The sequence below is a fragment of the Anas platyrhynchos genome, chromosome 4 (assembly GCF_047663525.1).
Source record: "Anas platyrhynchos isolate ZD024472 breed Pekin duck chromosome 4, IASCAAS_PekinDuck_T2T, whole genome shotgun sequence".
NCBI lineage: Eukaryota > Metazoa > Chordata > Aves > Anseriformes > Anatidae > Anas > Anas platyrhynchos.
Window position 1 is genome coordinate 5875114 of NC_092590.1, and position 12594 is coordinate 5887707.

Below are 12594 nucleotides of genomic sequence, written 5' to 3' on the forward strand. Positions count from 1 at the left end.
CATCAGAAATTGTGACGAATATTGGCCAAATTGGACACTATTACGGTGACAGACTTATCTTTGATCTTTTTTACCTTTATCTTTGATAAATCTTCCATTTTCCCTCCAGGTGAGAACAGGACACAAGCTATAGGAACCACTCAACATGTGTATGCACATAGATTTGTTAAAACTCTGTTGTAACCTCCCTTGTGGTTAGACACAGCTGGTCGAACTATGGGACCTGAAAATTTATATGACCTGAAGCTCGTATTTTATATAGTAGTGAGTCATCCAAATGCAATTTCTAGTATTTAACAACTATTTAAAACATCCTGAGCCTTACAAGCACTTCATTAGCATTCTTCCTTCTGCACCCCATGCACGGTTCCAAGTTAAAAGCATCCCTCCCCCTTAAAGCTTGCCCTAGAAAGGGACAGCTTTTTTGCAGCTGTGCACCCATAACCTTGAAATCAGATACTTCATGCGAGGCCAAAAGCAATACTTAGAATTATGTTTTGCTACAGTTGTACGCTTCTGACCAACCTGTATTTTTAACTTTACTGTTGTCTGGAAACAAAAAAAAGAAGAAAAAAGAAAAAAAAAAAAAAAAAAGGACTGTTTTGTGAATGGCAGGCAGTTGGTAAAGTAGTTGCAGCAGGTTATCCCATTACTCCCCATAAACTATAAAATATTTAATTTACAAAGAGGAAGATTTCTCTTCCACTTCAAAACTGTAGTTATTCTGAAATGATCCTCCTATTTGAATTTTCTAGATTTATGTTGCCTAGTCCCAGTTCTCTTGTTCTGGCCTTTTTAATTGCTCAAATATTAAGACAAGTTTTAAACAAGACAGGTGACCTTGTGTATAAAAACGCGTGCTCTGGGAACAAATGAGACTGCTCCTGCTGTAGTATTTGTGGCAAGGAAACCATACTGAAGACTACAGCTGCTCTCTGAGAAAGAGATTTTAACAATAGCGGGCCAAAGCTTCAAAGCAGTAACAGACTGATGGCTATGGCAGCTTGTAATGTGCACCGTGACCTATTCAAGTCATTTGCTCTTCAGAAACTCGCCAAACCCAGAAAAATGTCCACGCCCCTCACTCGCTAACATCCAGACTAGCATTTAAAAATAATCAAAATTATTAAAAGAGAGTTTAAGTCCACATTTGTATCTGAGACTAGGGGGGGGGGGAAGACACCTTAACTGAGGACTGGCACTGTTGCAGCAGAAGCCCCTCAACACCACTTGCACCTAGTGGTAAACTGAAGCCTTTCCCTGTCCAAGGACACTTCCCATGGACTTCAGCGTGATGATGACAGTATGCAAGGCCAAAGCAGCGAGATGCCAGATTAATCTTTCGAATATAGTCTCAGGAAGTCTGAAGGAAGCCCCACGGCAGGTAACAGGCATTACTGCAAAGCTCTGGAGGTGACAAAAGGCAAGTCGTGTTACTTAGGGCCAGCGTGAAGAGAAAACAGACAGGCCAAAAAGCTAGAACACGAGAGAAGGATGCAGTCTGCTGGGAAGGGGGTTGTGTCACAAGGAAAACCTCTGGATTTAAAGGTGCTAAAAGGCCTGGAGCTAGAAGGTGATGATGTTTTGATGCAGCCAGTGCTCCGAGGCAGCCACAACTCTGCTGCCAAAGCCGGCCCCTTCCCTGCAGCCCCTCTGCAGATGAGAGAGAAGGGAAGGTGGGTGTAGGGACAGCACAGTGACATGGCACCGGGGCAGGATCCTGGCCCCTTGGGGCCAGGATCTGTGAGGGCTCCCCAAGGGATCCAGCAGGGCAGGATCTTGCCACCATGTCCTGTCGAATCACCCCAGCCAGGGAACAGGGCAGGGCAGGGTCAACGTCAGGCCCAGGCGCTGCTGTGGGGATGGGGACAGGAGAGGGCAAGATGCTGGCCCACAGGTGGAAGTCGGGAGCAGGTCCAGTGAGAGGAACTGGGGTCAGATATGGACCCAGAATGGCCAGACGGGCCAACAGCAGGGCCAGCGGATGAGATCAGGCCAGGATGTCTGCAGGCCCAGACCAGCGGGCTTCATGGCCACACACAGCTGTGACAGACCACCAAACTGGGTCCGTAAAGCTCACTTGCTTTTTAGTCCCTAGGGGTGCCTGGGGTGGGACTCGGAAAAACATGCTCCTCCACTGCCTGTCCTAAAATAAAGTGTTTTGGGACAGAAAAACTACATTTTGGTCTTGCAACCAAGAAGCCCTTGCTGTGAAAGGATGGTGTAAATGCATAAATGCAACAAATGCTGCTCCTTTGCAGACCAGTAAGAAAATGTAACTGGTCTGAAAATTGCAACTGGTAAGAAAATGTATGTACCAAGCAGTGGTGCATAGCCCCTTCCAGCTGAGAGGCCCTGCATCATCTCTAATGTCTTTGAGAACTGTGTGACACTTTTCCGTGAGGACTTTTCCTGGCATCTGCTATTAAACTATCCCTTTTCCTAAAGAAGTACTCTAGGCAATGTATCATCCGGTTGCTGTTTCCAGAAGCAGTTGTTTCAGTAGGACTGTAGGAATTTAAGGAGTTTGGTTCTGTTTCATTTGGTATAACGAGCCCTGCGTAACTAGGAAAGAGGGATCTCCAGGAAGGCAACTACCAGCTCTCAAGTGTTGTTTCAGTCATTACGGGGACTGCTGTGAGAGGTATATCTAAGGTCAGGTCCTAAATTTCCAGAGAAACTGCATTGGGATCAGCTGAGTAACTGCACATTTACATCACTGAAGGCAGCTGAGATCAGAATCTGGACCTCTGCCTATGAAATGCGGCAGGGAATTGAGGAAAATCTGTGTTAAATATAGACAAAGTTAACAGCAAAGATCTGGTTATGTCATCATAAACCAGGGAGTGAGCCACGGTGGAATCTGATAATTCACAAGTAGCACATCTGTGAATTAATTACCAGGTTCCACCAATGAAGGCAAAGGGGATGATCTAAGTGCCGTGACTCACCAGGTTTTTACTCATGTTTATAATATGCTGTTTCCAGCGATGAGCCCTGGAAAAAGCACAGCATCCACCTGGGAAGCAGCACGCAGTGAAGTCCTGCTTTTCTCCTTTTATCTTAGCCAGGTATGCTGAGGATGTCGTGTACCAAAAAAAAAAAAAGAATTATCAGGAAAAAACAGGGTAAAAGGAAATGCATGGTTACAGTTCCTGCTCTGGCAAATAGGAGGAATATTGTCTGCGCGTAGGCCAAAGTCTGCTTTGCTCTTACTATAGTTGTAGTTGTTAAGCTAAAAATAACAGTTCAGAAAGCTGTTCTTTAAACAGACAAAGTTTTCTGGCCTCAGGCATAACCAGGAAGAGCAGTGGAATGCACATCCTGAACTGCAGCCTGTCTTGTTACTGACAGCTTTGGCTGGAAGGTAAGAAGAAATACGTAGCCTCTGACGGGTAAGGATTACTCTTCTAAGGTTGAACCAAGTGTTCAAAGAGCAGTTAGAACATTATCTAAATAGGAGCGTCAGCACTTGGATCTATTTTTTCCTACAAACTGTCCTCCCAAGACCTGATTTGCCATTATTCCTTCGCCTCTCAAGATCTGAGCGAGATTCCCTCTGATGATGTGTTGTCCAAGGCATATCTCATTTTAAGATAGACTTTTTTCAAAAAACGCTTAGGTGCCCTGTTCCCTGCACATGACCTGGTCCTCCAGCAAGCAGCTCCGTAGCACGGAGAGAGAGGAGGGAAAGGGGGGGAGCTGTGACTCACAGATGTCCCTCTGAGTCACAGCCCCATGGGGACATTACGCAGAGCCCTCACCTGGACTAATCCTTTGCTGTCCCCACTAGTGCCACCTCCGCTCTCTGTTGTGATTGCCTTTGAAGGAAGAGTCTCCTTTAATTTTCAGCTGCAGCTAACTTTATAAAGCCACTATCTTCTTTGGCTTATACTTGTGTGTCAAGTATATATGGTTCGGAAAGGTTAGATGGCAGTCTGATCTGAAAGAAGCAGAAAAGGGCATGCTTAACAGCCCCGACCTTGACTGAAGATAATGGCAGACGAGCCTTCAGCTAAAGTCATCCTCCCTGTGCATGTTTAATTGACTTAATTTTATGGTCTCAATACACACAGAGACTGCATAACAAGTGCTAAAAATATATCATTTCCTAATGGTATAATAAATTCAGTTTTAACTGCTGTATATTTGGATTAATGTATTCACTGCACTCAAGTTTAAATATCTGTGAAGCTTCTGTATTTTTTCCCTAAGGGAAAAACACTTCCTACAGCTTTCACAACTCGCCTGTTCCTTTCACTGAGCATCCTGAATGGACTGTATAAACCGTGCTTGCAGCTCCTGAGTGTCTACAAACATTTTCTGAAGTGGAATATTAATAGCACGTTATCTTCCAAGGCCTCTTTACTTCAAGGTCAGCAGAGTATTTTGCTGGCATAACCCCGCTTTTGTTTTTGCAAAAAGAGGGGGTGAGTTGTCAGGCTGATAAAGAAAAGAAGGCCAAGCTTAGGGATGTCTGACGGAGGCTGTCCTCGTGTGTTTTCATCTGCACTTGGGTGATGACTAACGGGGTTTGGTATGGCTAACAGGCACTGCCATAAGGCAGGACTGGAAAATTGAAGCTGTCTTCTCATACCCGTGTCTTTAGGGAGATAAACTCTGTTGCATCTGCATAATGATTTTTTTTTTCCCCTACCATAGAAACAATCTGAATTCCAAACTCTTTTATTTGCTTCTGTAGTTCTGCCCACTGATGCTCAGCTTCTCAGGAGTGGTCCTCTTTAGACAGCTGCCTGCCAATCTTTTATTTTGGATGAGTCAGAAATGTTTGATTCTATGAGGAAATTGTGTATGGATAGTTACAAATAATTATATGGATGGCATAGTGTATAGATTATATAATATCTTGTTAATAAGTGTGTTGTAATAATTTCAAAAACACAAAAATTAAAAATTAATGTAAAGTATCTTTAATTAAGAGAAAATATGAACACTTTTTATCAGACATGTAGTGTGATGCTCATATCAGCATCCATGGTGCTATTATAGCTTTTATAAAGAAGACGTATTTTGTTTGCCATTTGGCAGTGGACTGGTTAAAGTCAAAACAACATTCTAATCCAATTTGTGTTTTACCATTTATAGTTTTAGGTTTCTATATGCATTCTTTCGGTCTTGCATATGTGGGGAAAAGCAGGAGTTAAAAAAAAAAAAAAAAGAGAGAGAGAGAGAATTCTTTTAAAGGGAATTTCCTTGGAGTATAATGAAGGTTTTAAGTTTTCTTCAGTTTAAGGTTTTGGGGGCTATTTTTTTGGAGCTTGAGTTAACATGCTGTAAAGTTATTTTGATTTCAGAAGAAAGCATTCCACCTCAGGACTTGAACTTAGTAGGCTTTACAATGCAGATGTAGATTTATCAATACCCCTTCCCAGTGCATACAAGACCTTGAACAGCACATTAAGATCACCACTTTTACTTCCACGTTCTCCCTGCTGCAGAGTTGTTGAGTGCAGCAGGACGCTCAGCTCCTTCTGAATAACTCTTTTGCACCAGGAATGATAGAGTGGGGACATTTCTGCTCACGTTAGGTTGCACAAAACCGGTTAGATTCACCCCCAGTTAGAGTTCCTTAAGACAGACTTCTTTTTTCTCTCCAGAACAAGGGCAACAAGTACAGTTACGAACTGCACTTCATTTGTGGAGACATCTAGGCAGGCAAAATCCAGACACTTGCATTAGACGATGTTATTAAAGGTAATTAAAGAATATACATCAACGTTCGACACCTCATTACAATGTCATGCTGCCCCTTAGGATATGGTAATGCTGATTTAGGTATTCTTCATTTGAGAAGCTATTTCAGCTGTTGCCCAAGTAAGCACTGCACTCGTATTCCAAAATATGAGTTTGGGGATGCTCCTTCACTCTGCAGGACTGTTTGAGGAGACATTGCTTTGAGCTGTGGGAAGCAGTAAACTTCTAAGGGCATACCAAACTTTCCCTGCCAGAATCTGTCAGTTTTGAGAAATGAAAGGTGGAAGCGTTTCTCTGGGAGGAAGAGCAGCCAGCTTGTGTGCCAGTGGGGACGAGCCAGAGCTCCTCAGGTGCGGCAGTGACGGGCTTTGGTCTAAGCGGCTGCTAAAGAGTTAAAGCTTCATAAAATCCAGTTTGAGTAAAAGTTGTTCCTGTCACGATGACTCATGTTAGACAGGTCAGACCTGCACATTTACTTCAGTTTAGCGTAATCACGCATGAATGTAGTTTCTGCTTGCTTCAGTGTCTTTCGGGACTAGGGTGAAGTTGTATTTTGCAACTGCAGCACATTCATACTTCAACCCAAATTAAAAAAAAAAGAAAAAGATAGGACTTTGAGAAGGCACATTCCTCGCATTTGCCACAGCCTCACCAGAACTGGAGGGCTTGGGATTTGGGACCGGTTTGCGGCTGAAAACAAACCCGGTACCTTCATACCTTCCAGATGTTTGTGGCGATTGCAGAAACGCTTTAAACAGTTCTTAATTTTATTTTATTTTTTTCCTTTGGGGGTGGGGGGGCAAAGCGGCAGCTTTGGGAAGCAGCAGGGGGCCGGGGGGCGATGGCGGCGGCGGGGAGAGGGGAGAAGGGAGGAGGGGAGGCAGGACGAAGCCGCCGAGGGGGCCGGCCGGGGGAAGGCCGGGCAGGCGATGGGGCTGCGGGGGGGACCAGGGGAGAGGCGGGCAGGGGAGGGAGCGGCCCGGCAGCGCCGGAGGGGGCGGGCGGAGGGCGCCGGGAGGCCGCGGGGCCCGGCCCGGCCCGGCCCGGCTCGGCTCGGCCCGCCATGGGCACCGGGACGGGGCCGGAGGCGGGCCGAGGGTGCTGTGACCCCCGGCGCGGCCCTGCCCACCCGGCCGCCGGCAGCGGGCAGGGCGGCCGCACTTGGCGAAGTTGGCGACGGCCGCGCTGAGCCCGCCTCGGAGAGAGGCTGCTGGGTTTTCTTTTTCCTTTTTTTTTTTTTTTTTTTTTGGATTTTTTTTTTTTTTATTATTTTTATTATTATTTTTCGCTTCCGTCTCTCGCTCTCGCTTCAGCCAAGGTGAATGGCCCGCGGTGGGCGCGGCGGTGCCGGGCGGCTGTGCAGGGGGAAGATGCTGGCCGTGGGGGTGCTGGCCGGGCTGTCGGTGCTCAGCCTGCTCACCTACGGCTACCTGGCCTGGGACAGCCTCGGACTCGGCCCCGGAGGGACGGAGGCGGCGGGGAGCCGGCCGGGAGAGGAGCCGGGAGCAGGAGCCCCCAGCTCGCAGCCCCACATCGTCTTCATCCTGGCTGACGATCAGGGCTTCCGAGACGTAGGGTACCACGGATCCGAGATCAGGACGCCCACTCTGGACAAGCTAGCTGCCGAAGGGGTTAAGCTGGAGAACTATTATGTTCAGCCTATGTGCACACCGTCCAGAAGCCAATTTATCACTGGAAAGTAAGTTTACTACCTCGTCGTGCAGCTCACCGGCTCAGATGCCGACCCTCGTGAGCAGGGCGCTGGGGTCGCAGCCGGTCAGGTACTCCTCTGCTCTACCCCGTGGGCAGAAAGGTGCCTTCCCGATTCACTTAAAAACCTCCAGCAAAGCGGACTTTCTGATGTGTTTGAAGTAGCGAAATAGAAACTGGCACTCTGCGAGCCAATAAGAGTTCGGCGCCGTGAGCTACCCCTGCAGAGTGTTACAGGACATTTACGTTTACTGCATTGCTAACATACGTGCTCGTGGTCAAGTAATGTTGCTCGTACCGGGAAGCGATCATCTTGGGCTTTGCTGTGCGATTGCAGCGTGACTTACAGGAGGGGTCCGTGTTAGGGAAGGCGTTACGCTTTCTCCTGCACATCGCAGCCTGCACGCTGGGTCACTGGGCACGCTGAACCTTGCCTTAACACCAGTTCCCTCTGGGGGCTTTATTGAATTCATGGCACGGTTCCTCATCCCCTCAAGTGTGGATGAGGGCAGGGAATCCAAATTCTTCCTTGGGATCCTCTGAGCTGCCCTATCACTCTCGTCGTGATGCGGTTGCTGCTCTGCAGACAATTAGAAACTTTTCTCTTAAGCCACTGAATTAGATGCCTCACCAAAGTGGTAAAGGCAGCGGGTGGGTATTGTGTGGTTTGCTGTCTCAGGTAAATTGTGTGTTACTGTGGTCTGTTAAGCAGACAACCAGTTACCTAACCTAAGGGACTTTTTACATGTGGACGTTAATCAGAATTAAGGAGGGGGGACAACAACATGCGTTTGAGCTGTAGGAATGGTTCCCAAATAACTCCAAATGTGGACACATTTGCTCTGGAAGAAGAATGCCTTGTTTCTGTTTAGCTTAACTCACTTTGACAGGAACAGGGAACTCTTAAAAGAACAAAAACAAAATGAGAGGAAAAAAGTTATTTAGTTTATTTTCTCATTTCTTTAAATATAAACAGGAACAAAGCAAAGTTAATACTGCTGGTAAAAGAAACACATGTTTAAATAAAACAAGCAACTGGCCTGGTGTCTTGCATCTCCATATGGTAGAGCTGGAGATAATTCCTGGTCTCGGTCTAGTTCCCAGACTTGCTGAACCAGGGAGATTTGCACTGAGGGCTGACATGTTATCTAGAGAAAGACTTCCCATGCTTGTTTTTTTCTTACCCCCATTACGTGTACTGTACCTTAGAAGAGACGTTGTTCTGAGACACCTATTCGCTCATTCACAAGAACATACTTACCCTGCAGCAACTAAAATAACATCTTACAGGGGAAATTAATGTCAGGATACTGTTTAATGCATCTTGGTTGTCTTTAAAGCCATGCAGCAGTTGGGAGCGAGGACCAGCGCCAGCAGCATGTAGTCAGCCAGTTTTCTGAGGACCGCGGTTTGGGAACCAGTGCGTTAGGAAGGGAATGTCATGCTGCACAGCAGTGACTCACTCAGCGGTTGGAGGAATGGGACGACCGGGTTCCAGGGCAGCCAGGGTACTGTGTTGGCTCTTAGAGGCTGCAGAGGTTGTCTAAGGGCTAAAAAGAATAAAAGCAGAGTATGGAATAACAGTAATTCAGTATAATTATTTTAATCCTTCATTAAATAGAATTTAGTGTGTAAATATATGTTAACAGTCGGTAGGAACCCGTCTCTTTTCATCAGCTCGTCAGGCGGAAATAATTCTGAAAATCTGCCTGCTTTGGTTTTGGAACCTTTTATAGGAAAAAAGAAATTTGCTTATACTTCATTTTTATTTTCTTCGTCTGCTGATCTGAAACCCTGAGAACATTTTTTTTCATCTTGTTCTACTTTGGGGAAAAAGGAGCAGCAGAGAGAAAGGACAGCCTTGCACGACTGAGAAATAAGGGAGGAAATGGTGAGGGGTTAATAGGTTTGGGCAGAGCAGTAACAAGGCAGGTCCAGAAGGATGCTGTTATCTCTTCTTGCCGAAGATAAATGCTGGCGATAGCAACTCTGAATGCTTTCTTAGTAGAGGTACCTTAATTAAAATGCCAGGACCCAGAAATTTGTAATCCAGGAGAAGTGGTGTTATTTCTTAAATTCCAGAACGTGTTAGTTCAAGGCTGAAGTCCACTGGAGGCCCACCTGGATGCTGCAGGCCTCCCAATACACATACCGTGCCTGGCGTGTTCCAAACGTTACCCGACTGATCTGTAAAAAACAGAGGGACTTGTGTAAACCGGAGCCATTGGGGAGCACTGACGCACCTTGCCAAGTGGAAGTTAGGCTGCAGGCAAAGAGACTTGAGTGCTCCAAATTCTTAGTAGGTCTCCAGCAGTCCCTCTAAGGCTTTTGCTAGTAAAGAGACCCTTCTTCTGGTAGCTTTTCTAAGCTAGTGAGCGAGCATGGGAAGAAGGTTGAAGAAGCAGAGTTAGCTCTTTATTTTTTCCTTTCGTGCTACAGCACAGCACCTCAGCTGGAGAGTCTGCCTTGCTGCCCATTTCTGCTTCTCTCTGTTTCCTCACGTGCAGGGCTTGAGGCCTTGGCCTACTTTAATGTCTTGCTTCCCACCACCCCCATCAAAAGCTTTTAGGCTATCAGCAGGACTAACTTGCACAGCTTTTTATTTTGGGCCGTCTGTAGGGGCGTGGGGAGGGGGTTGCAGCTGAGCCGTGTCTTGGGAGCAGAGCAGAAAGGCGCGAGCCAGCGGGCCCAGTGCCACGTGTGATGTGCGCTCCCAGCAGGCTGCGCCGGGGCCAAGGCAGGGAGGTGAGGGAGGGAGGCTCTCGGGAAGCAGCTCAGCCCTTGCTCAGCAGCTGCAGCATGACCTGGGCGAGAGGCTGCTCTAGCGTGTGCCGCTCCTTGTCCCTGAGCCCTGCTGCTGGCTCGAGAATTTGGTGGCCAGCGTGTCCTGAGCACTTCTCGCTGTTGTCGCTCGGTGCTGGTGTGCTCAGGGCAGTGGGCTGCGGATGCTCCAGAGGTTACTGACCAGCTGATAAACTGAAGGCAAGGCTGGCTGTGTTTTCCTCTCAAGGCTGTGAGCGAAAGTAAGTCCTCCAGACCAGTTCAGTTACATGATACATTGTTCTTTTTCATTTCCTCCTCAGAAGTAATAGACATGGCTCGGTAAGGACAGTGGTTCCAGCAGAATCTCTCAGGATGCCTGGCTTTAAACAAGTGCTGAGATGCACTGAGTGCGCTGAGTTAGGCATGAAGAAATCTGTGTGTGTGTGCATACACCAGCTCTGATGGAGTGTCAATATGATCCACAGGGACAGGAGTCAGGTACAGAAGACAGCTAAAATAAAAGACTTATTTTTAACTCATCCTTGTCTTTCAAAAGAAATGAAGAAGAAATGCATGTCCATTAACATTATTTATTGGAATTTACATAGAAAAACACAAAAGGTAATGACTCAGACTTCGAGTCTACCAAGCTCAGTCCTAGTTTACAAGTGGCCACGGTTGGATGGGAGGAAAAAGGTGCAAGCATGCACAAGGATATTTGGTCTGTGCCCAGGAGGTTGCTGGTGAAGCACATCTTGAGTTAGCTGCTGTGTCTCTGTGCTTAATGGCCTTGGAGACTTTTCACTGCTGTAGTCTGTGTTTGGCCGTAGAGTTTAAGATGGTCTTGATTTATTGAGCACTAAAGGATTATATAACATAGAAGGAAAATTTAAGATCATGAGTGAAGTATTCATGTGTGACAGGGAGTTGACTGAGATGGGATAGAAAGCATAAGATCAATCTCTTGCGATCAGATGTGGTATTGCTTATTTAGATAATTTGTTGAGTTATATTATCACGAACAGTCATCTCCTTTTTAAATGAAAGATTCCGAAAACATTGTCGGTGTGGACAGTTTCCCAGAGCTTTTAAAGAAATTTTGAAAGATTATAACCAAAAGGAGTTCTCTTTTGAGTAGGTGAGACAAAAAGATCATAAGCTTAGGTGAACATCTGTTGAGGTAGCTGACCCAGTTCTATGGAGGGTATTATACAATGTAGTTGTATGCATGGAATGATACTTAATTTAGTAAAGGAATTTGAAAAACAAGACATGAGAAAAGAAGGAATCTAGTCATAATATGCCATACGTTATTTTTTTTAGCATTATATAGGCAGCAGACAACTACTTTGTCTTCCAGGTCCCTGGTTTTCTGGTGACCATCAGGCTTGTAACCTAAGGACCATTGTATGCACTGGAATCCTTTTGGGCCAAAGGAAGGCTCCTGAGATACCCAAGAGTGTTGTTAGAAACTGATGCACAGCCAGGGTTACAGATCACTAAGGAATCTTAACTCCCTTTTACTCCCTTCCATGAGTATTTATGAATCATGGAAGCCCTACGCTGGTTTCAAGAATGAGCTCGGCAGGATGGATGGAATGTAGGGATGGAAGATGTTGAGATCTGTGGAAGGCCTGGAGAAATAAATCCTTTTTCCCCTCGGGATAAAGTGAAATATTGAGAATTTGCACATCCAATGCCAACACAAATAGATTGCAATAATTTTATGTGAGTTAGAGAACTATATAAATATTACACATTTATATATAGTTTGTTAGTGTGCATACTCCTGTAGGCATGCCTGTGTAGCTATACGTAGTTCACCATTGAAAAAGACAATGTCTCTGCAAACTAAGAGTTATTTTGACAAACAGAAATAGAATAGAGGAAAGTTTAAAACCTTTTGACTCAAAAGCAGTACAGCTGACTTGCAGCAGACAGAAATACTGTGTCCTGAAGGTTCAGCTTCTGGTAAGCCTTCTCTTCCCTTGCCTCCTGGGTGCACAGGGGTCTTCTCAGCTGTTTGGTTGCTCTGAGAAGGATCCCGTACAATGATGGGTGACTGGGAAGTTCTCTTCTGTGCTCTGGGGTGAAATGGAAGGTCTCAGAGACCTGCGTTCTGAGCCCTTTGGGGGGGGTAAATCCTAAACTAGCAGGGCATTGCTGACTTGTCAAGCAGAGGAAGGACCAGGTACTTTCATCCTTGGGCCCATGGCCATGGCACGGTGGCGTGGTCCCACCACAGAGTTCCTGGTGGTTTCTACCTCCTGTGTTTATGAGGGGGAGCCTGGCAGCAGCCCACTGGGGAGGCTGGTCCCTCTAGTGGCCCACCACCTCTCCTCCAGAGAAGGCCAAGGCCTCTTGTGGTGGGGAAGAAGGGCTCTTGCAGGCCACCTTCCCTCCACC

The 12594-nt window shown here is 46.3% G+C and overlaps 1 protein-coding gene across 11 annotated transcripts in view; it reads left to right on the forward strand.

Moving 5' to 3' along the window:
• ARSJ (arylsulfatase family member J) overlaps positions 1-12594 on the forward strand; it is a 180165-nt gene that overhangs the window by 80609 nt on the left and 86962 nt on the right. For 10 of the 11 annotated variants that reach the window (XM_072036888.1, XM_072036889.1, XM_072036890.1 and 7 more), the window contains exon 1: positions 7038-7414. The exons of the other annotated variant lie outside the window; for it this stretch is intronic. In XM_072036888.1, coding sequence (XP_071892989.1) covers positions 7038-7414 — 377 coding nt within the window. Of the gene's footprint in view, positions 1-7037; positions 7415-12594 lie in introns of those variants that run through there. 11 annotated transcript variants of the gene reach the window in all.